General features: G+C 39.2%; 1 protein-coding gene across 1 annotated transcript; it reads left to right on the forward strand.

The window, feature by feature from the left end:
* The first annotated feature begins 1,327 nt into the window (after window positions 1–1,327).
* Window positions 1,328–26,077, forward strand: MDM1 (Mdm1 nuclear protein). Its single transcript, XM_050905326.1, has 15 exons — window positions 1,328–1,345; window positions 1,910–2,015; window positions 4,345–4,706; window positions 5,146–5,280; window positions 7,403–7,546; window positions 9,604–9,737; window positions 11,915–12,014; window positions 16,885–16,923; window positions 17,290–17,465; window positions 18,897–19,175; window positions 20,913–21,061; window positions 21,184–21,314; window positions 22,257–22,500; window positions 23,596–23,664; window positions 25,915–26,077. Exons 1-15 carry the CDS (start codon window positions 1,328–1,330, stop codon window positions 26,019–26,021), a joined length of 2,193 nt encoding a protein of 730 aa, XP_050761283.1. The 3' UTR covers window positions 26,022–26,077.
* Window positions 26,078–26,555: the final 478 nt, after the last annotated feature.

Below are 26,555 nucleotides of genomic sequence, written 5' to 3' on the forward strand. Positions count from 1 at the left end.
TACTTTAGAAAATGTACTGAACTAGATCTGATTGAACGTTACGAAATAAACCATTGTAATAACAAAACAAACTACTTTATCTGGTAGACCTAGCAGTTTCCAGTGTAATCGGCAAGCAAATTATAACAAAATTATTGTCTTGATCTTGAATTCATTAAAAAAGATGTGTGAAACTTGGAAACACTATCAATGCAGCATATTTCTCCCTTTTTTTTTTCCCCACTGTTTACGTTGCAGAAGAACCTTTTACTTTGCTTGCAAGCCTTTCATTACAGATTGGTGCTCTCTCCTCCCTCGCGTCAACAGTAAAAAATTGTTGCTCGCCTTTTATACAGGGTCCAACTGGACCTAAACTCCGCTTAAGTCAGTGGGACTGGCACCGCATCGTTCCTCCCATGTCTGGCAGGGTGCTTTGCAGACACAGAGGTGACAAAGCCCTTGCTCAAGAAGCTTACGCTGCACTAGAGACATCAGCGACCAGCAATAGGCCCTACTAAGAAGAAAGACAGGGAAGGTCAGCAGCCACGGGCACAGGGAGTGCAAACAGATTGCCTAAGCCATTTTGTTTAGTGTATCCATCTTACCCCCTTTTTTAACCACCCTCTCAGTTCTTTTGAATTTGATACAGTCAAAGAGAGTCAGCATAGAGATTAGCAGTGGGAAGGCAGTCAAAAAAGCAAGCCCTGAGGGAAGATCTGAACAAGAAGGTGGATTAGGATCTCCTGCCCGTGTGGTGAGGTCAGGTGAGGTGGCAAAGGAGGATCAGCAGCTGGCATGCCATCGCACAGGCTCCAGAAAGGTAAGGGAACTTGATTTTTCCTTTCTGTAAACTCTGTTTTTCTACCAACATAATGCCGCAAGCGTGGGCATGCGATTTTTTTTTTAACCAGGCATCCAATATTGCCCTGGCCTTGTGCTGCGTTAGCGCCAAGTGCCCCACGCTACTGACTGACATGCTGGTGGGTGCCCGCGGCTCCCCGTCGTCCTTCCCCAGATACGCTGCAGTGGCGATATAGCGCCGTTATCCTGCCACAGGTAGGGGAAAAGGCTTTTACTATAGATAATACGGCGACCGCACCGGGCCAACATGGCCCCCGAGGGCAACGCTGTGAGGGGAGGCGGCAGCCTCACCCGGCCAACATGGCCCCCAAGCCCAGCGCCGTCAGGGGAAGCGGCGGCGGCCGGGTGCGGGCCGCGGTGCTCCCCGCCCCCGCTCGGCGGCCGCCGCGCAGGCGCCCGGCGAAGCGAGGCGGGCCGGGGCGGGCCGGCGGCTTTGCCAGGGGAACGGCGGTGTTGACGGCCGCGGCCCGGCAGCCCGCGTTCCGCCATGCCCGTGCGCTTCAGGGTGAGGCGGCGCGGGGCTGCCCGGGCAGCGGCCGCGGCGGCGGGGGCCGGGGGGGGTGCGTGCGTGCGCGCCCCGGCGGGCCGTGCGCTGGGCGGGCGGGCGCGCGGGGCCCCGGGCCTGAGGGGCGGCGGGCCCGGCGGGCCCCTGCAGCCGGCAGAAGGAGGGGGTGCAGCCGTTTCTGGGGTGCCACCGGCGAAGCAGGAAGGGGGAGACACTTGCGCTAAGGAGCCCTGGCTAACAAAGGCAGAAGGAGTTCAGTGGTGTGGGTGGCAGAGGGTTCAGGCTGTATTTGTTCCTGAAACTTTACTCACTTAAAGATATAAATAAGTTTTTTTGCATACTTTTTGGTGCATGAAATTATTCCACGCTTTTTTCTGGAGAGCAGTCAAGTAGTTTTTGCTCTTCGATGGGGGTGGGTTTGGAAGATGCAGAGCAACCTGCCAGCTCAGCTGAATCCTGCAGCGGCCTTGTTAGTGTTTTTCCCCTTGGAGATCTGTTACCAACAGAAGCAGAGAAGCAGGATATGCACCGGTTGCTTGACAGACACCTCTCTGTTTGCTACAGGGACTGAGTGAATATAAGAGAAACTTCAAATGGAAAACCCCAGAGTTTTGTAGCCCGTCCCAACAGCAGAAATCCTTGTGGGCAGGACTTCGGTCGGATCAGTTTGGTAAGCGCCCCTGAGAACTGCCCACTTGATTGCAAACCCCGGCGCTGTCCAAGCCGGCTCTGGTAAGGATGAGCCTGGGCTGCAGTAGGCCTAGAGAGGATTGCTGTGATTGAGTGCATGGCCACAGCGAACTGGTAGTGTTTGCAGTTTGTGCACTTTATACAGTTAAAAGTATATTCCTGGTCATCGTTTAGAATATGTTTTTGAATGCCATATTCTTTCTGGCTACACTGAAACTTTCTTTTAATGTTAGTGCTATTTATATAAAACCTGAAAAATACGTGGTTTCTGACATGCAGCATAAGCTGAGTCCCAAACATGAAGCACAGATGCAGTGTTAACTGATACATGGGGTGTAGAAGGAGGCATTGGGTTACCTGTGGTGCATGGAAACAGTAAGTAAAATTCTGTATTTAAGAGGAGACTAACTTGGGGCAAAGTTTGCTACAAAGTAAAATTGTTATGAAGACTAACAGGGACAGCTCACTGAAAAAAAAGATGAGCATTAAACGGAAAAGCTTGTGATGCTGTAGTCTAGGAGTTAGGCGTTGTAGAAGTTATCATGGCAGGAAAATGTGGGGTTGGGAAGTAGAAGACAAAGGAAATAGCATCTGGATTGAAAGGCCCATAAGGAGTTGAGGAACAGGAGTAAGCTGGAGAGTGATGACAGCTGCAGTGCTTTGAAAAGGAGCAGTAAAAAATAGGAATTATTGTAGTGGCACAAGACAGATTAACAAAATTGTGCAATTCAGTGCAACCGCACTATGCAGTCTGTGTAATTAGAGTCTAATATATTAATTCCTACAATATGATACGCGTTCTAAATTACGACCTAGTAATTAAGAAACGACCACTGGGAGTAGGGTTTGTTTTTGGTCGAGATGCTAGACATTTTAATAGGTAATGTAATCTTGCTAAAGATTATGCTTTGTATATATTACTGCTTTCTTCCATTACTGCAAAATATATATTTCTTTAACCTTGCTTTCCCTGGCAGTCGGCTCTATGTATGGGTACCTGTATTGAAGAGTATAATGTGCACGAATTCTGAAACATCCCAACATCCAAACACATTAACTTCTTTTTAAAATTGTAATCTATGCTTCTTTTCCAGTCAAATTAAACTGCAAATTTTACAAGACTTGCAATAAAGTCATGAGTTAGCAATACAGCAGTTTCTCTTGCTTCTCACATTGTAGCAGTGTTTTTGTGCGTGCTTGATGTAGTTTTCCTACATCTTTGTGTTCATTTTCACTCCCACCTCTTTTCTGGCCGTTTAACCATCTACATCTTCAAATATCACTCTTGACACCTCATAGGACTTGCAGATTGTTATTGATAATTCACTTATTGTTCTTCCTGTTGAAACACATAGTTGGCAGTTTTAAGAATGACTTGGAACATGACCACAAAAAGTTAACAGCTGCAGGTGCTCCGAGTTCCTTCCTGCTACTTTTCCAGTGTTTTTCCACTGGAATTATTTCCTACCACCTGTATGTGGTGTTCTCTCTTTCTATGTTGCTTTTTCATGAGACAGGAGTTTCTCTCCTAGAAGGTGTTTCTTTCAGCCAGTTAGGGGCCTTCACTTATTTTTCCATTGCAGTTGAGCACTTTGCAGTTGGATTATGATTTCCTGCTTTAAATGTGTTCGGTCATTCAGTCCTTTTCTTAAAATGGTGGGTTAATTTTATTTTCATCTGCGTGTGTAAAGGCCAGCAATTCTTTAAAATAACTTGATACCTGCTTTTGTTACATAGTTTTTTTACGATTTTGGAAATGTTTTTGTGTTCGTAGTGTAAAAAGTCGCCAGCTATCTGAGATGGTTTTAAATCACAGTTGTATTAGATGGATAGGGATCTGTCACTGTCCTGTCACAATCGGTGAGAACCTGTTCAGCAAGGTATATTGTGCATGTGTAATGAGAAGCGTTTGTGGCATACTTTATCGCTGCAGGTTGGTTATTCTGTGTCTGTGTTAACCACATTCTTTTCACTGGCTGTGTTAATTTTGTTGTTGGTGTTCAACTCCCAGAATCAACTTGCAAAAGATTGTCCTGTGGCCGTATTTGCTTTATAGGATTTTATCCAACATGGTCCTGGAGCACCGTGTTCCCATCTCTCTTTAGTGGAAAGGAAAGGCATTCGGAGATAGGAAAGAAGACAGAATTTCACAGCCGTGCCCGTAATTCATAGGCTGTCATTGCTCAAAAATACTAAAATAGTTTTTCCTAATAATCACTTGTATGATAAACTTTCAGTTTATTCTTGTAATAGAGTGATACTATGTCTTCAGTAGAATGTTTTTGTTAAACCTAATGTGTCTTTTTCAGGAATCACAAGAGAACCAAACTTCATTTCCAAGAGAAGGGTACCTTACCATAATCCACAGATTTCAAAGTCCTTTGAATGGACAGCAGATTGTGATTTGAATGATCCACTTGAAACTGAAGCTCTTAGAACTGCAGAGTTGCACACAGACCACAACAACAATGATGTGAATCAGGAAAAAATTGAAACACCAGAAGGACCCAGACTCCCCCCAGAAGTTTGGTCACATTCGGTAGATTCTAGAGGTGAAACAGCTCTTGCCCTTGCAGAAAACAACATGAAGAGATTACCCTCTGCAGCTCCACCAAATCAAAATGAAGCATTTTCATCTCCAAAAAAGGAGTTAGAAAAAATGGGTAATGGGGTAAGGGAAGATTTTTTTTTTTTTAATTGACCAGTATAAAAATTACTAATCTGATACTTACAGTAATTCAATGCACATACACCAGCCTCTTATCTAACTCTCTCCTTAGTTCTGTATTTTGATATTCTACGTTGTAGCTTGTCAGTTGGGAGAACAGTACTTTGAGACCAGATTTTGGTTCCACTTAGGTCAATAGGAATTTGCCCTTCATGTACCATCACTATTGATTTCAGTTAAACAAGGATTTAGCCAATAATATACAGACTTTTTGGGGTTGTTGGCTATAATGAGAAAATGTACTTTGCATTCATTTAGTTCATACAACCAAAAACCAAACCATTGGTTTGAAAGTGTGCATTGAAAGATATCTGACTTGCAAAACGTTGTAGGAAAGGGAACAATCAGTGGTTTTTTTTTCTTGTCTTTTTTATGTTGTCAGTTTCACAGAGTCCTTCAGAGGAAAGCAGGCATGAATATTTCACGTTTAAACACTTTCCCCAGAAATTCTGAATATCAAAGCCAATTTGTTTGGAAGAGTCCTCATGAAAAGTCACCAATACTTGCAGCTGAACAGGTAACTTTAAAGAATCCAAAAAGTAAATGAATACTTTCTTTTATGTAACAGCAAAATTGCTTACTTTCCAAGATTTCCGTTCTTCCTCTTTTGGTAGAATGACAAATTCTTGGGGAATGACAAACTTGAATGTTTTTACATGATTTCCCCCCCCCCCCATATACAAAAGTGCAGTATAATTAGATTTGTTTCCCTGTGATTCTTTATTGTAGTCAGGTCTAATTACTCGTTCTCCTTATCCCTGGTTGTATTCAGTCCTTTTGAACAGGACCATGTTCTTCTGTTTGCATTGATTTACCTTGGGAGTTCTAAGATCCTACTCAATGTTACCCTTCATTTTTATCATTTTTATGTTATCTAGTATATAGCTAATCAACAGAGGAATGTTCAGGTGTTCTGTATTGTAACGACATGTCTTGCCACTGAAATCATTCAGGTTTCACTGTTTATTCTCATGGTCTTGTATGGGTTACCACAGTTTCTTATTCGCAGTCTCCATCTCTGTGCACATATACTTCTAAGCCCTAAAGTGCATCTCTGTAGTGTTTTTGCTTTTATGAGAGCTACTTATATTTAAAAGTAGAGTCTTCTGATTTTAAGATACTGTTGTGGCATTTTAATGCACCTTATGAGTTTTTGGACTTTCTGGGATTGGAAATGCTGCTATTTCTAATCAGACCACAAAGAGTAACTCTGATTGTGAGACTGCTTTGTGTTTTCAGTTTATTGTTACTGGGATCAGGACTTAGAAGACTCAGTCCATCTTTTGGTCAATTTACAGTATAAAATAGGCACTTCTGCTTTTATTTTGTCTTTTGTTTCTTCACTAGGAGTATATACATTAATGGGATTACTACAGATGGTGCGCTCTCTGTTTTTATCCGCAGGTAGCAGATTTGTTCAGTAACAGCTTTCAGAGGCAATAAATGTTGATAACTAGGATCAATCACTGTCCTGTCTTTTTCTGTTGGAATGCCAAGCAGGTGGACTTAATGTGAGATATCTGTTTCCCAGCAGTCCCTTATCCAAGGAAAACTCACTGAAATGCGTGACAATAGTATAGAAGCCAAAGGACCATTTGAGGAAGAGGCAGGTCCCAGAAAGTCACCTTATGGAAAATTTCATAGAGAATTCCGTTTGGTTCTATTAGAAATCAGTTTGATAATTTCATTGTTGATGCTTGTGAACGTTGTGCTATTTCAGAAGAGACTGTGAAATCTAAAATAGCAAACTTTTTTTTCACAGCTTATACAGAATAAGAAGCTGTAAGAATATGTCTATAGGCACTGTAAATCCTTAGATAAATAGAACTTAGAGAAAATCTAAATATGTATAAATGTTTGCAGGTTCTAAACTTAAGATTAGAATTTCATGATAAAAATCATACATGTTATCAAACTGATATTCTTTTGATTGCTATTGATATGATGGAGAATATACCTGAACACTCAATAATGACAATACCTTTCCCTTGAAAAGATTCTGTGAAAATATCAAAGTTATCCAAGGTAGGTTGTAAGTCAGACCTAAACTCTCATAGCAAAGCTGGGGAAAACCTATGCTTGTGACATAGGACATGGTCTTTTAATTCAGCACCCGATGAGGAGACGATACCTGACCAAGTATTAGGCAAATTCTCTACCTTGGTTTATAATACAGTATTGATCAGAAAATAGCGGATAGCTCAAATTACCCAAGCCCTAAGCATCCAGTTCTAAAACACAGAACAGTTGTCTGTTACGTATGGACTGGACATGCACTGAGGACTTATAGGGAAGTTTAATGCTATACGTTTTAAAAAATATGATCCTACATACAACTCTGAAGGTGAACTGTCTTCCCAAATAAACAAAACCTCTCTTAGTGAACTTCAGTAAGAACGGCGTTTGACCACAGGTTTAACTGTGTCTGACTTGGTCACTTTTAAATGTATTTTTATCAGATTAAGTTTCTCTTCAGTTTGTCCTAGAAGTTAATTATCTGCACATGCTGTATTTGTACATATGACCGTCTCTCTGCTCATATGTGAGTGTGTTTGCATGAATTGGTTAACTGATTTTGAAAATTTAGTCTTAAGGTAAGCAAATCACACTCTTTTTTTTTGTTTTCTTCCCCCCCCCAGGTTATTTGCAACACAAGTAAATCCATACCTCCGTTTAAATCTCCTGCAATTACTTCTGAAACTGCATATGAGAGAAATTTCAAAGGGTCTCCTCCTGTTAAGGGGCCACAAGAGAGAAGTGGTTCAGAAGAGAAAGAATTTCCGGTTTGTAAACAAGTAAATATTTCCCTAAAAGAAAGGCATTAGTGTACTTCTATAATTTTGATTGTTCTTTTTTATAATGCAGGGGTGGGTTTATTTTGAAATTTTTTAGTTACATTTTAGAGCTGTTGCTAATGACACTGGAGTCAGTTAGTAGTGGTTTTGCTATAAAAGACTGAAAATAACACTGTGCAGCTCTGTTTGCTCTTAGGGGTTTCTGTAGTGGGTTCTGTAGTTTCTGTAGTGCATTTGTTCAGTTTATAGTGACATTTTAAGTATGTTTTTCCTGTCACCTTAATTTATGAGTTTTCAAGTGGGTTCTTTTTTTTTTTTTTTTTTAATTGAAACTTTGTTTTTAGTCATTAGGATAGTTTCTGAAATCTAAATCTCTGATTTATACTCTCATTGGTACCAGTGTAGTCTCTTGGTATGCAGGAGGGCTGGATGGGAGGTCTGGAACTTTTTGGATCTCATAGATCACACATAGTGTGAATTAAAAAAAAATATTTTGATGTATGGAAGATGCCACAGTTGGAACTGATTTTCAGCCAATAGTTGGAATTTGAAGAAACATGGAGAAGGGTTACAATTAATTTCCCTTTGCCTTGATAAGTTGAAAGGTAAGTAATTGTATTTAGCGCAGGGCTATAACAGGACAAAACATTACAATGTCTTTTTTGAAAGTAATTTGGCTGTCTGAGGCCTTGCATTTCCTTGTCTTGCTGTTGGCTTGGACAAACTTACGCGGACTTTTAGGAAACATGGCTATGGCCATTTTACCAGATACATGTAATGAAAAGGAATTGTTTCAGACTGAGACCTTCTAAAAATAGGTGGGAGCAATTTGGACTGCATGACAGCTAACCTGTTTTGCAAGGTGGACATATGAATGTCTATTTTTGTAGCAAGCTGCCAAGTGTAGTGTTGTCTAAATTCCTGCAGGTTAGCTAACCATCCTTCAGGTAGAAGGACCGCATATGAGTCTCTTCAGTACCCATCTCTGTTCCTTGATAAAACAGAAAGAGCCATTGTCAGACAACGTGTTCACTAGGACCATTACTGAGCAAAATGCATACTTAACATGGAGTGCCTGTGGCTCAGTTTAAGCTGTTGGCACTTTTGACGTTCTTAAAAATGATTGTTGGCTTGGAGACTTTATCATTTAAAACTCAGACCTGCCCAGTGCTTTAAATCTCACCTGGGAATGAACAATTTTATATCCCCTTTTGCCTCTTTCAGCAGATGTGAGGAAAGCTTGAAAGGCATGAGGCTTTCAGGAAGCATTTATTTGTTTTTAATATTGGAAATTCAGTTTATGTTTTCCCAAGAGAGCTAATAAAGTGAAGGAAGAGAAGGCATGAGAAGGGAATTTTGGTGGAAGTGTCTAAACCACTTTTTGTTTATACCAATATCTCTTCTCTGATGAATATCTTGAAAAAGTTTTGGGGGACTTTGGTGGGCTTCTTTTTTTTGCTTTCCTTTTTCTTTTCCCTTGAATTTGAACAATACCTATGAAGATCTCTAGCAGAATCAGAAATCATGCATGAGATTTCCAAGAGGATAAAATAAGCAGGAAAAAAAGTATCTTCGATGTGAAAACTGAACAAGTCAGTCTGACCCTTTATAAACCAGAATGGCAGCAAATTAAAAATTTGCCTTTTGGTTTACTATAAATTGGTTTATATTGCTTGACTATAAAGCTAAGAGTTTTTATTTGTTTTATTTATTACAAATTCCAGAAATATACACGTTAAGTCTTACACAACTCAGGTTAGAATGCACAGGTATCGTGTTATTTCATTTCTGTGTTTCATGTTAAATGCATTTTGTAAAGCGTACAAAATGGATCATTTAACTAATTGAATGTTGCACTCAGAATCTTGGCTTTGGCTAGTTTATTTTTGTATTAACAAAGGAATGTAATCTTTTTTGTATTAAATATGCAAAACAGCTAACACTAAAATAAAATTAACTTTTTGCAAAAGTTTGATGTCAAAAGGAATTTGAGGGTTTTCAGATTGTTAGCTAATGTGGTATTTTTAAAATTATCTTTGCCTTAGAGTAAGAGGGAAGAACCGTTTCAAAAGCCAGCAGAAGATGCAGCAAAACAAGGGAAATCAGAACAGAAACATCCTAAACAAAAAAATAAGCAACATATCAGTCCAAAGCCCCTCTCTTTACATACAAGTCGTGGGTATGTATAAAATAGGAAAATCTAGCCTAGTGAATAGGTGTACAGCAGCCTAATATTTAGAATGATGGACGATGGACCTTTAACCATGCCATGCTACAGTTGCAGGGGCAAATGCCCCCTTGCAGTGCTGGGATTGAGCTTCCTGTGGGTACATCTAAACCTGGTGTTAATTTCCATCCCCTTCTCTGGGCAGCGGAAGTAGAAGCTTTGTAACCACACTCGTTCAGTTGAACCTTCTGATGCAATAATAATATTATTAATAATTTTAACATGAATGAAATTAAATTGGTGCAGTGCTGCTACTAAACTTTCAGCGAGTGGTTTGGAAGTTGTAGTCACCTTTCAAACTACTCTCCTGTGCTTGCTCCACACCTTAAAAGTATGATGATTGTACTTAATGTCTGCTTTTTCTAGTCCGTACCACCTTCTGTCCCAGAGTAACAAAAGCAGACACATGAGGTAAAGGGAAGTAAAGCAATCTGTCCCATTTAGGGTAATCTGACAAGCATGGAAATAGAATGAAATTATATGTGACTGAGCGCTATTGAAGTATCTTTTTCTTCTGCCACATACCTACATTGCAGGAACTGAACTCATGTTCCCATTTTCTACACATCTGAGATATGCCAAGAGAAATAAAATCCCAGAATGGATGTAGGTTTTAAAATGCATAAATTAATCCATCTCTGCTGTCTTTGTGCTTAATGTATGTCCCAGTGATAGCTTTCATTCACATGACCTCCTGGCAGTGTTAAGGCATTAGATTAAAGATGGGAGAGGAGACTTACCTAGGTCTGAATGCTGTTGGATATTGGGAGATAATTACAAAATGATCACCCAAAATTCTATGAAATAAAATTGCTTTATGAAAAAGTGAGTGGATATAGTGTACTTAAAACCTTTATCTCTCTAGTTTTCGTAGCTCTTTGACATAGTAGACTGTAGTCAATTTTGCAGTGAGTAGTGTGTAGAATTCTTGATCATTTGCTATGACGTCTTTCATTTAAGGACAAATTTCTGTCTCTCATGCCTTCACTGTGGTAACACAAGACAAAAGTTTCCAAAACAGTCACTGGGCAAATAGCTGTCAAAATGTGCAAGTTCTCAATATGCAGCAGGACTGTCACTTCGTTATGCAAGCTGCATTGCATGGCCTGCTTTTGCAGCAGAGTGACTGGGATCAAGGCACAGCAGTGATGTGTTTTTTGAGCTAATCCATTAGTTTTGCAACCAAAACTGAAGGAATTCTGTCAATTTCGAAGAAAGGGACATATGGAAAGAAATATTGAATATAAAGGGATTTTTTGCCTTGGTATTTTTCTTTTTACAAGGTGCATTTTGTTCTCTGACTTCAGGCTTTTATGATCTATTTCTGAAGAAGGGCTGAAAAAGAGGGCTTTTTCACCCAGTGCTGAATATATTAAAATAAAGTTAGTAATGTTCTGAAGCAAGATTAAAAACAAAAACCTCTTTAGATTTAAGCTGATAAATCCACAGTTCAGTGCTTAAGGACTTGAAGTATTACTTATTGCCTGCTATAGGTTAGATGGTGTTCATTTTTCTGTGTGTGTATGTATGTGTGTGGCAGAAGGGAAAATGAATCCGTCTTTTCAAGTACTGAGGCCTTTTGAAGATCAAAGCCAGTAGGACATAGTTAGATGAATTATACTGACCATTGTTCTGGTAGTCAGATGTTTCTAGCCCCAACAGTTCACCCCACCCATATGCAGAGCGTCTTTAGAGTGCAGTTCATAGAAGGAAATGTCTCAGACACAGTAGTGCCAAACCAGGCATTTTTACTTAAATGCACCTTCATCAGTGGCTTAAACTAAGATGCTCCACTTTGCATTGAAGTAATTGAGGCTTATGTGTGTATTATGTTCTGCTGATTTGGCTGTCAGGGCAAAAGCTTCTGGCAGAAGGGTTGTGAGGAAAAACCAACAGGAGTAACTACTTCAAGAGTCACCAACTGTGAATGAGCTTTTTCACAGCTTTCCTAGTTGTGTTGGTATGGATGAGCTGTGTTTCAAAGCATGCGCTTTTCACATCTCAGCCCTGGCATTTAAGTGCAAGTATACTTATGATTGTTGATACAACTTTAAAAGTGCTTTTAAAGAGTATTCTGGATATCACGTTTTACTCTTTCTGTCTTTTTTTCCTGATTCTTTATTTCTTAGGAAGATGAACACTGAATATAGGTCAAAATTTTTGTCTCCAGCCCAGTATTTCTACAAAGATGGAGTTTGGTCTCGTATCAGGAGTAAACTTCCCAATCAGGTGAGTATTCTTAAAAAATATGAAGCCTGAGTATGCTTTGTATTTTGATTTTTATATGCAAAAAACTTTGACTTGTGTTTATAAGATACAGTTTTGAGATTGTAATGCTAATGACTCAAGCTCCCAAAGGTGAGTATACGAAGATTAGGTTCTGACAAGCCAGTGTAATATGTAGTAAGAAAAAAAAAGAGACAGTGTGATTTAAAGAATATATTAAATGTGACATGCAAAGTGAGGGAGGAGCTTTGTTTCCCTTACAAATCAGAATCATCCAGAATGGAGTCTCTTGGAGCAGATAATTGTAGCGTTGATGTTCAGCCTGGTTGTAACAAGCCTAAGTTTTCAAAATGTGGAATTAGATGATAGGAGATTCCAAGGGAATAAAAGGAAAAGGCCAACATGTATCAGCCTAGGTCAGCTTGATAGTCAAGATCAGTTTATTGGCTTGCCATGCTGAATCCATTCAAAGCAGTCAGCTGAATTCAGTCATACACAACACAAAATTAAGAGTTTCTGTTGCAAGTTTCAGCCAATCTAGGTATTTTCATGTAGTTTATTCAGTAACTGTGATCAGTATTATACTGTATAGGAACTTGTTTGACAGAACTCTGAAAATGCTGAACAGCTTCAGGAGCATAGGATTTCTGAGCAGGAGTATTGAGTGGTTTCCTGAATTAGTCAAGTAAATCAAAACCATTAGCAGTGTGCTAAGAAACTGCTAGAGCTAGTTCTGCAACTGTCCGATTTCACTGAAGTGACTCAGGCTTCTCCCAGCTGATAGAGGGAGCCTTCATGAGACACTGTGTGTTGCTAAATGTGTGGCAAATACTTGGAAATGTGAGTTTCCTCGTCATTTGGGACCAAGCTGATGTGGAAGACAGAACTGGAGCGGATCGGTCTAGAGTATTGGGCTTTGAGATTTTGGAAATGACGTTCTCTGGGAATTGCAGGAGTAGTGTGGTAGCATTCAGTTTTATGTTTTCTCACTGGACTTGATCTAGCAAGTCATTTTATTTCTCTTTTTAGGCAAAAAGAAATCTATATTGAATATATATGAAATACTGAATGAGAACTAGGTCTCAAAGTTTAAAGTATATCGTAATTTGAGATAATTCATAATCGGATTTTGTGTACGCATGCATGAGATAATCCATTCTGTGAAAACAGCCTTGTGAGGATGTTAGAGGACTAAAAATAAGCAATATTTTTATTTTTTATATGTATTGATATATGCATTAGACTTAGTATTACCGTCATTAAGGCTGTAGAATAAACTATTGCACGCAGCCTGACTGTAAGCAGTATACAGAATGTTTCCATAGAATATTATGTCATTTTTCTGGTGTGTAAGGCTTTTGTCTGGTGATTGGATGTTGCATCAGTATCATTCAAAGCAGTCAGGAGCGGTGCTCAGCTTCTGAGCACCTGACTGGTAGGCAAGTAAAGGGAAAGGGATGCATTGCCTTGGAGTAGATTGTGTTTGCGGCACAGCCAGCTGGGAGGAGTCACTGCAGTAGAATCAAGGGAAAGAATGAGGAGACTGCAAGTGGAGGCTGGGTGTCCTGCTTTAGCAGGCAGGATCCTTTTTGGGTCGTGTTTGAGAGATGTAGGAAGTAAATACATGCGGTATTTAGTTAGAGCATATGAGAAACGAAGAAATTCCCACACTGTAGATATGTGATTTGGATGTGTCTGACTTTTCCATGGAGATTTTCTTGCTGACAAGGGAATTGCAGAGGAAACTAGGAGGCAGTCACTTGGGAGTAGGCATGAAGTATTCAAAAAAGAATTATTAGGAATTTTAGGGCCTTCTAAATGAAGGAGTTGTGCTGGGTAGCTGGAAGATCCAAATGCATTTTAAGACTATAATAACAAATGTTTTGTTGATGACAAATGTGCTTAGATTACATACACATTTTTATATATGCATACCTACATTAGATCCTAGTATGAGTTCATGTAGAAGAAACTTTTATAATTGGAATTACCTGAATTTCTCCTCTCTCTTAGACTTCAAATCACGTGCCTGTGAGCATATGTCATGGTTTAACCCCTGTAGGCAGCTGAGCCCCACCCAGCCGCTCACTGACTCCTCCCTGGTGGGATGAGGGAGAGAATCAGAAGGGTAAAAGTGAGAAAACTCATGGGCTGGGATAAGGACAGTTTAATAGGTAAAGCAAAAGCTGCATGCGCAAGCAAAGCAAAATAAGGAATTAATTCACTCCTTCCCATCGGCAGGCAGGTGTTCAGCCATCTCCAGGAAAGCAGGGCTTCATCACACGTAATGGTTACTTGGGAAGACAAACACCGTAATTCCGAATGTCCCCTCTTCCTTCTTCCTCCAGCTTTTATTGCTGAGCATGATGTCATATGATCTGGGACATCCCTTTGGTCAGTTGGGGTCAGCTGTCCCAGCTGTGTCCCCTCCCAACTTCTTGTGCACCCCCAGCCTACTCACTGGCAGGGCAGTCTGAGAAGCAGAAAAGGCCTTGGCTCTGTGTAAGCACCCTTCAGCAGTAATTGAAACAACAGTGTGTTATCAACACTGTTTTCAGCATAAATCCAAAACATAGCCCAGTACAAGCTACTCTGAAGAAATTTAACTCTATCCCAGCCAAAACCAGTACAGCATATCAAACTGGTTTTGCTAGTAGACAAACAATAGTATTTAGCTTGTGTAAATGTGATACTGTGGGGGATTTTTTCTACATAGAGTTTTTTTAATTCGTTATTGTCTTGTTAATATTTCCATATATATCGTTGAGGGTTATAACTCTTCAAAAAGAAGTTTTTTGTGGGTGTAGTGAAAACAAAGAGCAATATTAAAGCTTGGAATTTTCCGGTCTTCAAGACAGATTGGAAGAAAACCAAGGTTAATTCGTAAAACCTCTGTTAATACAAGAATAAAAATCCTGATAGACCTGATCTGTGGCCAGGCTTTTTTTTTTTTTAAAAGCATCCATCAATATTTCTGTTCTAAGAACTACAGGATGGGATCCAGCATGGCTAAAATAGTAGGACCGAATAAAATACTTCATTCACGGTTGAGACATAAGAAAGAATCTAGCCATTTGACAAATATGTTAAGAGCAGATTAATGAATGTATGCATAACTTGGAAAAAGTGTCAAGTGCATCAGTTTTATTGTAAAGCAACAAAGGTGCTTCGGCCATTCACAGTATGCCCAACAGTCCTTTTGGTTTCTACATGATTGCATACCTGTTCCCATACTAACGCACTGACATGAAGAGAAATGTTCTTCAAAGCTGTTTCTAACCTCTGCCTCTGATGGCTTGTTGAGACTCACCCCTGCTGAAGGTGCCTGCAGAACATCTTTTGTGTAAGTGATTAGATGATAAACTCTGACTGATTCAGTCTAGTTTCTCCCTTAGTTGGGACTGCACATGGGTAATTTTGGGTCCAAAACAGACTTTCTGAAGTTCTGAGCCCAAACAGGCAAAGACCATAATAGAGTCCTGGTATGACCTTAGCCATAGTCATTACTCCTAGACTGCTACTCTACAATACGTTATTAAGGGTTGCTTTTCAGCAATTGAATGAAAAAATCTCTTTGAATTATGCTTTTGAAAAATCAATGTGGGCAATTCATAATCACAGTAGGGCTCTCTGGGGCCTGTGTCCTGCTGAGATAATGCTGCCCGCTGAGTCACTGAAGGAGATGGTTGTCCTTTGTACTTCTTCACAATTCACTGGAGACACAGTATTCTTCCTCCCCCTGCAGTGTCCTGTTGCTCTGGATTTATATTCCTTCTGTTGTGGCTGTCATAATTAATTTTTCATTCTTCTACTTAAAGTGAATAATCCAGTAGATCACTTGCACCTCAAACTTTAAACTCTCCTCTTAAAATGACAAGTATATATTTTTAATGGGCTATTCTTTGGAAGTTTAGTGGGTCAAATTGTGGGATGTTAGCTGGTGTGGGCTAAGTGGATTTCCATCTGCTGCATCCAGTTACTTTCAGTGGGTTTAGCGGAATTTGGCCCACTTAACTCTGTTCCTTGCAGAGAGAATGATGCAAAGTCTAGCATGAAAGAAGAATAAATAAGAAAAGCTATGAAAATGTGCTAGAGGAGGTGTCAAGTATTACTTTCCTGCTCTTTGACAAAATCCTTATTTCCTGTGAACCATTTTTTAGTGAGCTAGAATTCATACAACAGTATCACAAAGTTATTTTTAATAATTTAAACATAAAAGTTTTGTTGTTGCTTTTTCTTCCTGCACTTTAGTTGTGTTTGGGTGAAGGACACAAGACAGTGTGAGTGTTTAAATAAGTTTAGTCATAAAAACAATAGTGTGTAATCAGCAGTATAATGTCTAAAGAGAAGGCTTACCGCTTTCATTTTTTTAAGACTAAAACTGACATCTGACGGTTTTGTATCTCATTCTTACAGTTATTGATAGCCTAGAAGGAATGATTTTGATATTATGTCTTACATGCAATAGCACCAAGAGTTCTCATATAATGATCAGCTCCTCACTGAGATAAGATTAACGTAGCTAGAGACAGTTGCAGTGTTGGTAGCATACAAACTCAGTATTACACATGCACATAGATTTGTTGACTTGAAATAATCATAAATTGGTGGTGAATTTATTTTTGAGTGTTAATGCTTAGAAATCTAAATTAATTTCCTCAAGCTTGGGAAAAAGTGGTGAAATACCAGTGCTGAGGTATTTGTTTTACAGCTTTTTACTGAATCTCAGGGAGGCAGTATAGAGCTATGTTGACAGGTTTTTAGTATTTAATTTCTTACTTAGACTGAAATAAAGTTACAAGGGTGATAATAACAATACAGTGTTGAGATCAAAATAAGGAATTTTAAAATAATTCTGTATTCCTCTCCTTAGGCATCTCAAAACACCCTAAATTCCATGTGGTATATGGAGGTTGGTTGCATCTAAGTTCCTGTTTCAGTGTTTGGAGCACTGTGTCTGAGTGCTGGTGGAAAAACTAGAATCCAGCACTAAACTTATTCATAGTTGCTGCATAACTTTTTGTGCTCATTGAATGAATAATTGACAATTTTGCTTTGGCTTCATGGCTCAAACATGCTAACTAAATACACACTTTTGTTATTTTTGCTTTCTGTTTGTTGCATTTACTGCGGCATGCAATGTTTGTGCTGTGGGTGGCCCTGTATTATGAGTAACTTGCCTTTCTCCTCTAGCTGCCATTAGCTAATGCAAATACTTTATAATAGCCTATTAGTGAACTTTAAACAGACATGCAACTTATGAAACTTTAATGTGTAGGTGAGAGAACTTCGAGAAAGAGCAAAGGCTTACAGGCAACAAGTAGAGGGAACACACTTCTCCCGATACCATCTCAATCAGATCCTGTCCGATAATAACAGTCTTTGGGATGTGTCCTCAAATTCCAGTTCAGAAGAAGGCATCAGCAACAACATCAGAGCACTAGATCTTGCCGGGTAAGGTTGTAATTCCTGCCTGTTATTCTGCAGCTTTGAAACAGAGCAAAATGCTGAATATAGGCTTAGCATAGCTGTGAGATCTTGGATGTTTGACTGCATTCAAGGTGCGATTGGACAGAGTGCTCAATAATCTCATCTAGGCTCCCTTTTGCCATGAAGGGTTGGACCAGATGGTCTGTCGAGGATCCTTCCAACCTGAGCTGTTCTATGATTCTGTGATATGTAAATTCTCTAGAACAGATGAGAGCATTTGCCTTTTCACAGATACATCAGTTGATATGGGCTCAAATTGAAAATGAGACACAGTCCAGTCTTCTGAAAGAAGAGAAAGTTACTCCTTTATAATTCTCCACAAACGCTATTTAGTGTGGCAACCTTAGTCTCATCGAGTCTGGAGGAATTTCGCACTGAGTCATAATGAAGTAATATTCTTCTTTCCACTGGAATGATATGAAATATGTTTTGCCTACTCAGATGCTATCAATGTTCTTGTCAGGATGAAATAATCTTGTGATTGAGTCTTAGACACTATTTAGTTCTGAGATGAAGACTTAGGAACTGGAATGGTGTTCATCCATTCTCTCCTTTCTTTGAAGGCCATCAGAATTGGCAGATATTAAATCGCTTGCTAGGAAAATTCAGAATTAATACTTTAGTAAAATGTACTGACAGCTATTGCTGAAGCAAGGAGGAAAAAAAAATGCCATTTGTGTCTTCCCTGAGATCTGATATTTAAAAACAGTGCCTTGGATGCCTCTGTCTGTAGTCCACTTAGACTGCTGTATGTGCACTACTTGTCTTGTGTGTGTGGGAGAGATCTACCCATTTGCATGACTGTAGCTCTAATAAGGGTTGGGGGATGACACGTAAAAGAGTATTTACTACACTATAATGTGTGATATTAAGTATAATGTATATTTTTTGGTTTGCTGGGCTTTTTTTTTGCCTGTGAAATACAGATCCTCTTACTGATCTCATTTCTGTGCACTGGGCTAATTTGCACTGATTTCTGTGAGCAGCTGAGAGTTTAAGACTTTCAAAAGTTGTGCCTAAAGAGGAGTCTTCTAAACTGCTTGGCTTTCAAAATTGTGCCATCAGACAGTCCCTATGCATGGAACTAGTTATTTTTTGAGCACTTCTGATAATCTAACTTGTTTAAATTGGAAATAGAGCCCTAATTTTACATTACATTTTTGGAAATGGTAATCCATAAAGAATTTTCATAGAATCTAGTTTGAAAATGGGTTGTGCTTAAGCATCAGTTAAAACTTCAGTGGAAATTTAACCATTCGTCATGTCAACTGTACCACTTTTTAATATCTGAGCTGTACTTTTGGCAAAGGACTGAACTGGATGAACATGTTCTACATAGACACAAGTATATCGTGCAAATCAATGGTATGAAACACTGCTTTCTTTGTTACCTAGAGTTTCTGAAAAAGAGACTGCACCAAGCCCCCAAATGCTGCAGCAACCTGACTCCAGAGAACAGCCACACCAGGACAGCACTGAGAAGAAAGACATGTCAGATGCTTTAACTGTTCCAGTCAAAAGGCATTTAGTTTGGGGTGAACAAGAAGGTACTGAAGAAAGGGAGAATCAGCAATCAACAGAAGAAGAAGAAAAACAAGATGAACAGACTGCAGTCTTGGCTCAGCAGTTAGAAGAAAACAATAAGGATGCCAATGAAGATAAGAAAATTGAAGGGTAAAACCGAACATTTTTGTGGTGTATATATATAATTTTTTCCTCTAACATCTCAGAAATTTGTAGGTTAACTAATTTTTGTTTTTAAATCAGATTTACTTAAGAGAGTATAAGTTGGTGTGACACTACTTTTGTTTTTAACAGTATGATAAGGAATGAGAAAGTTCAAGACATTGAGCTGGTTGATGGAAATGGATCTATCATTAAGAATACTGGATTTCTAACTTGCAAGACAGACATTTGTAGAAGCACAAACAATTCTAATGTTTTTTTCCAAAACTATAAAATTTGCAGTATGGGCCTCTCAGAACAGACTGTTCATTACACAGCAGCCAAGTGTAGTGAAAATTAAAGCTCACAATTTGCTTCAAATTGACAGCGTAGGATTGATAGGACTGAAAGGATAGAATACATGCTAATCTTGTACTTAAGCATCTCTTTCTCTTAAAAAAATTCATGGGCAAAGATAAAGGACTTGGGAGAAAAAACCAACTAGCATCCAGTGATCACCAGTGATTATGTTACTGAGCACAGGTGGGAAAAAGGTGGAGGGGTATTTAGAAATAACGGGAGATCAATTCAGTATGTGCATAGTACAGTGCATAGTACTGTATTTGACAGTTGAAAGATCCAAATTATATCTAGTTACAGAAGTCTTTGGCTTTTTACTGTGCAAGTTTTGAATACTTTTTTTGGTAGAACAATATTTTAGTTTGATAGATATTTAAATCTGAATAACTTCGGCCTGTGTTACCATATCATCTAAGCATTATGTATTCCTCATTGGATTTTATATTTGGTGTTGCAGCAGAAGTTGAAACTAAGGAATTTTAATTGTCTCCTTTGGGGATAGTATCCTGTATGCAAAACCCAGGCAAAGAACGATTGAGATGCTAGACTCAAATAGAAATTAAATGCAGGCTTTCAAAACCATCATCCTGAAAACCTTCTTAAGTTTCTGTCTAATTCTAGAGATTATCCAGTTCATAGATGTGTCTCTGACATTGAAAAATTTCTGTCATCCTGCAATGTGGTTGTGTGTGTGCTGAGATACGCTCTGGACTTGGCCATGCAGAGCAGCTTAACGCTTGCATGTTATCTAAGCCTGCTTGAGAGCTAGAAATGAGGCATTCTTTGCCTAGATGTCCTCCGAGCGTGTCTAGCGTGCACTGATAGGATCAGGTTCCTTGCACAGTGTGAGTGTGCTGCCACCTCCTTTTGAAATGCATCTGGCAGAAGACAACAGAAGTGGTAGTGCTGATTTATTTAATAACCTGGGGGCTGGAGCGGTTACATAAATGTGGGATACTTGGTTTCACTTCCACCACATTGACTGAAAAGAGTCAAACCCACATTCCCACCTCTAAGGTGGCAACCAGGTTCAAAGTTTTCCTGGGTGAGTACTCTTTCCAGCCCTCCTGTTGGGTCTCTGCTACTGTGCAGCAATACGTTCAAGGTTTATTGGGACAGAGGGAGCCTGAATTTGCAGATTGAGGCTGTTTATGTATTTTGTCCAGTTACACTAAAAAAACCTGAACAAACAGAAACTGAGGCTCAAGGGCTGGAATCCAGGACTCCCCATTGCAAGCAGATGTTTTAGCTGCAGGCTGTTGGTGTTTTATGGCCCTAACTGTCTTATCTTAGGCTTCATTGTAGGAATGTATTAGAAACAAAAAGCTTGAGTGCAAGACTCCTGAGTCCTTAGCTAATCTTTTAATCATTTCTCATTTTTTGCAGTGAGAATGCCTTAGTATTGAATTCTTCTGCGGCTGTGTCAGATTCTTCTTCTGGATCCTCAAGGACAGGCGGCAGGCTTCCTACTCCGAAGCTGAGAGCGCTTGGTGGAGCTCAAAGGACTCATCATGATCTCACTACCCCAGCTGTTGGTAAAAAGACTTTTAAATGCAAAGCAGTATTTCAAGAACTAAAGAAAAAAAAGACATGTATGAATTAATTTATTAGGTTATTTAAGGTAATAAAGAATTTTTCATCTTCTCCACTACAATAGGAGGTGCGGTTCTAGTGTCTCCTCCTAAATTCAAGTCTTCATCTTCACAGCAGAGAACACGAAGTTTAGGAACAGACCCTTCTTCAGCTAAGCAAGGTGTAAGAGAAGCTTCAAAAAGAAGATCCTTCCGGGTGAGCCAGAAAAGAGACTTATCATTGTGCATTTTAGGAATGTGCTTTTTAAGTAATTGTGAATAACTTATTTAATAAATCTTTTTCTTGAGTTGTCATTTACTATTCTAAAATTCTCAGCATCTGTGACTAAAAAAGGCCAGTGTCTGAATAAATAATTTTTTGGGGGGTATCAAGCAAAGGAGTTGAGACTATTGGAGTGAGATTGGATGACCTCCATTTTGGCTTTTTCTGCTAAATGCACAAGATCTGTTTTTTAAAAAAAAAAATCAGTTGCCATCAGGAGCTGTTGATCTGTTGATTTCCCCATTAATCTTATAGTAGCTTGCCACTGACATAGGGCGCAGCTCCAGATTCCTTGACTTGAAAGAAATTCAAGGAGGAGAGGTTGGGTGCCTATGTACAAGATAGGTAAATGTGCCATAATAGTTTCATTCTCCCTTTCCTTTACTTTTGTGCTTCTTGCATAGTTACTAAAAGACAAATAGAAACATTTAGGAGTTGTTTAACTGTCTTCATCTTAAAATTGTGGGGTTTTTTGTCCAGTTGTGCTTAATCTGTGTTCTACAAAGACAGCTAGCATTTCACTGCATACATCCTCTGTAGTAAGTTCTGTAATAGAAGCAGACACAATTGCATGAGAAGTTGGTTACGTTGGTTTAAAACCTAAGAACACAGTTTTTTGCTGTGAAGAAAATAAGCTTTTACTTTCACCTGGCTAGATTACTTTCAGACCATGTTAAACACTTGTTATTAGGAGTAGATCTTCTGTAAGCTGTCTCACAAGCTTGAAATACTTATTCTTCCAGTATCCTCATGAGAAGTGTAACAGTGTAAAGCCAACATTTGCTGCATATGTGAGGATCTGTACTGGAAGGCTGTATATGAGATGTTGGGTTTTTGTGTTTTGGTTTTTTTTTTTTCCTTTCTATTGTGTTTTAGCCTGATGCAGAAGTGGAAGCTGTTTCACTCCTTACCTCTCCACCTGCTGGGCTGGGAACTTTGGATCCTCTGCCACTAAGGCAGGATCAGTGGCCTCCTAACAGTGTTTCTGATGAGCAAGTTCCTCTTGCTTCAGCCCATCAAGAGCATTCCTCTACACCTCCTGTGCTGAAGTCTATGCCTTGCTGGAGTCCCTCTTGTCGTATTCAAGGGACTCTCAAGGATCCAGAATTCCAGCATAATGGTGGGTTTTGTGTATCAACCGGCTGTGTTAGAGTGCTGCAGGATGGAAATGGCTATTGTGCAGTGTTCAGGCCAAGAGAGTGCTGAGCTTGCTGCCTGACAGACTACAAAGAATGTGTTGTTTGTAAACAAAAGCTTTTCTACTATATGTTTAGTGTTGCTGAGGAAATGTGCACAACCCTCCACCTTAGTTTTGGATTCCACTAATATCATTATATTCTAGTGGTCTGTTGTCTAATTTTGCCTTATTAATTTCAATAAGTACTTACTCATTATGAGAATAATTTGGTTTAGCATGAACAGTTGTAATTTTTAATCTTTAGGCTACAGCTGGATGCTGTGACACTTTTCCAGCTGGAATTACCAACAGCGGTGTGTAACTGGGGACCTTTATAGTGCAGTATTATTTTGCAGGACTTGTGGATTTCTGAGAGATAAGCTCCTTAAATATTTCTGCAGGATATGGAAACAAAAAAAGCAATCTATAAAAGATTTATTGGATATTGAGAAAAACCGTTTCTTGGCTGAGGAGGAATTTGTGCTGGAGCATTGCAAAGACTTTTAACAATGTTTAGGGGTACTGGGGGCATAAATTTGATAAAGAAAAGAATCCTTCACCCCTTAGTCAAAATAAAGTTTATGTGCTTAAGTCTCCATTCCAGAAAGACTTTCTGTAGCTGCTTAAGGTCCCACAATTCTTGGTCCTTTTATTATGAAGATTAGCTAAACTAAAGTAGTATTTCCATTCTAGAATGGAACAAGTAGTTGTCAGGTTAAGTGGGATGGTGAAATCTGGAGAATTTCCTTGGAAAGAGGTTAGAATTGGTGCTGTGTTCTAGCTCTGCACCTCGAGTGCAGTTCACTAAGTAACTTTTCTCATCTACCAAAGATAGGTGCCTTGAGAAGAATACAGTGGAGTAAGTTTATTTTACCTCAGCTTAGAGTAAAGGAGTCTTGTGGAGTTTTTGGTATGTTTGCTATTTATAAGACTCATGTTTTGGAAATAATGTAACATTTTTAAATGTTCTAAGATGAAATATTATCCTTTGTCTATTTTGAAATGATTCAAAAATGTGCCTTTCACTTTTTGTCTTAGGGAATGTTGGCAATCCAAAACCAAGATCTTTCCAGTTACCCCTTCAGGAAAGAAACTATAATGATGAAGGTATTTCTCATCCCAACGTATTGTTGTATATCACGTGTATATTACCTAGATTAATTTTAACTTTTGCACTAATGTGAGAGGTCTCTGAATGCAGTAAGTAATACTGGCTTACGTGTTCGCATTAATAACTACTGCATTGTTTCATCAAAATAATTTGAAAATGTTCATTCTAGTAATCTGAAGTATGAATAGGAAGGTATATTCTAGTATGAATAAACCATTAAATGCGGCTGAAAGTTAAACAGACCATTGTGTTCAATACGTTTCATATACCTTGCTCAGTTCCGTACCTAAAATCGTTTCCTCCCCATGCATTTTTTAAGCCTTTGTGTTGATAGCAACAGAAGCAAACTGCAAAATGATCACAGCCCGGGTTGCAGCTGCACTTTGGATGCAACTTAAAAAGTACCAAAAATCTTAAGATAAAGATTTTGCTTGTGAGACTTCAGCACAAGCTGTGCAGCATACAGTGATGCTACTGACTATAATTTTCACACCTGTTCCTCTGCTCAGTGTATTAGGGGTACTTACGGCATCCTGTTACTCTGATTGCTGTTTTGGACTTTGTTTACTGTAAAGTTAATCTGGGGGAGCAGCCAGTGCGCAGCCCACCAGTGCATCTTCTTGGCCCTTTTGTGGACAGACACAAATAAACTCTTTCAGTAGTGTGAGTCAACCAAAGGCACTGTAGCCTCATTAGCTTGAGCTGCTATACATTGTTTCTTAGCATGGTGTATGAGGTTGAGCTTGGTATGGTGCTGGGCTAGTCGCAGTCATCTGTGTTTGGTTCAGATTAAAATATGGGCAGAGCAAGCTTATATCTGATTGCAGTTTATTTATAGATATACCCCAGAGAAACCAAAAGCTTTTTTCTGTACCCCTTACGCTTGTTTGCTCCTTGGTTTTAACCAAGGTTCAGGCTGATTCTCTATTTTACTCATTGCAGTTGGCTGGAAAATGTGTGGGTTGTGCAGATGGCTCAGCCAAGCATCTGTGTGTCTACATAAAACATGCAAAATCCTATAGTACTCTGCAGCTTCCCACAAGCTTGCTGCAGACAGATTAAATGCTGTAACTGCTGTTTCTTTTTCTTTTTTTTCCTTTGAGCTGAGTGATGATGTATGAGCTTTCAGAAACAGGTGCAATGCGCCAGCTCACAGATACTTCATATGCCCATATTTGTTCATGTACATACAAAACTGGGAGTTATTCCAATGACATGTCTGTTTGCAGAAGTGCAGTTTTTCTCATACATGGGGATATAGTTGTTATGCATAGTGTGTGAGCCTGTTACGGGCTGTTTAGATCCCTGTATTTCAAGAATTTAGAAATGCTGCTGAAAAGTTAATTGAAACGCTGACAAAGTACAGGTCCTGTTAGGATTGAGTTGTGGACTTTGTTGTTGGTTTTTTGTTGGTGGGGGTGGCTGGAAAGTAGTGATACTGTTCTTTTTAATCCATTGCAGGAAAATGGGTGTAATTAAGGTCATTTTTCACAGAGAGCGTCTTGACAGAGCTGTAGCAACATTTTAATGATGATGTTAAAGAAGTGTAATGTTGTGTTTTATCAGAGAAGCAGCATCCAGGCTGCTTAATTTTAAGAGTTCTGCTGGGTGTGAAGTGGACCCTGTATTCAAAAGGAAGACCTTTCAAAAGTACATTTTTAAAGCATGCTTCTTGTTGTCTTTGTGTTAAACTTCCTGTTTTCTTCAGAAGACACATTTCTTCTAACAGCTTGTGGCACACTAGCTGGGTTTGGCACAGAAGGGCTCTTTCGGCAACATAGGTTCTGATATTTTAGTCGTGTTATTCTAAGGTTGTCCGCTTTGCTTGAAGCGGTGGGTTGCTTTCATGAATATGTTATTATCAGAGTCTAGTTTATACAGACTTCAGTGGCAGAGGAATGATTTCTGAGGTCTTCTGACACAGGAGAGTAAATGTAAAGATGTCTTGGAGAGTTGGGCAACTCCCAGGTGACAGTAGGGATCTCATTCTGGAGTTTGTCAAGAGTTGGGCATGTAGCTCTCTTAAACGTACCTAGCATCCTAGTAGCTTTCTAGTGAGATTCTTCTCCAGCGTGTCAGTTACCAAGTAATAGAATTAAAGTGTATTGTGGTACTATTTTAGCATCCATTGTGAAAGAGGGCATAAAAATATTTGCACTTTCAAAGTCTGCCATGAATGTCAACTGTGTTTTAATATGTATATTTAATCTCCCTATTTACTTTTTCCCTTGTTGCTTTCCCCACAGATGACAGGTTGTCTCAGATTTCCGCTCGCTCCGCAGCGTCTAGCTCACTTGCATCTCAGATACTGGAACGAGCTCAGAAGAGGAAGGATTTCTGGGGCAAGACATAATCTCTCCCACCTGTTGTATAGGAACCGTTCTGTAAAATGATTTATTTTTTATAGTTTGTAGCGTACATTTTAAAAAATGGTGATTGTAGATACCATGCAGCATCCTTTCACTTATCACTAATATGGCCCAACTTTTAGGACCTGTCATCCCGATTTAAAGTTTCAATATTTAAATTAAAATTTCAATATTTAAACCAGTATTGAAAATGTAGGTCCTTTATATCTGAGAGTTATGTCTTAATTCACTATGTTATAGCAGCCATGTGCGGTTGTTTTTTTTTTTTTTTTTTTTTTTTACAGTGGCACCTCTTGAAACTGAGATAATTATTTTTTTATGCAACCTGTGTGTTACTTTTCAAGGTATTCTGCTGCAGTCATGCAGTATGACCTGGGACAGTATTCAGGGGCAACACCATCATTCACCAAACAGCTCAGTTGCTCGATTTTAACCAGCTATCTTAAAGGCAACTGTGGTATATTTGTTTATGTTACTGTATGAATTGTCAGTACAACACAGTGCTGTAACAAAAAGTT

The sequence above is a fragment of the Gymnogyps californianus genome, chromosome 1 (assembly GCF_018139145.2).
Source record: "Gymnogyps californianus isolate 813 chromosome 1, ASM1813914v2, whole genome shotgun sequence".
In the NCBI taxonomy this organism is placed as follows: Eukaryota; Metazoa; Chordata; class Aves; order Accipitriformes; family Cathartidae; genus Gymnogyps; species Gymnogyps californianus.

What these genes read in the sequence shown, in the direction of transcription:
- MDM1 (XM_050905326.1), top strand. An exon ending in GGAGTAAACTTCCCAATCAG is followed by an intron (nt 12,015 to 16,884) that starts GTGAGTATTCTT and finishes TCCTCTCCTTAG; the next exon opens with GCATCTCAAAACACCCTAAA. An exon ending in GAAGATAAGAAAATTGAAGG is followed by an intron (nt 19,176 to 20,912) that starts GTAAAACCGAAC and finishes CATTTTTTGCAG; the next exon opens with TGAGAATGCCTTAGTATTGA.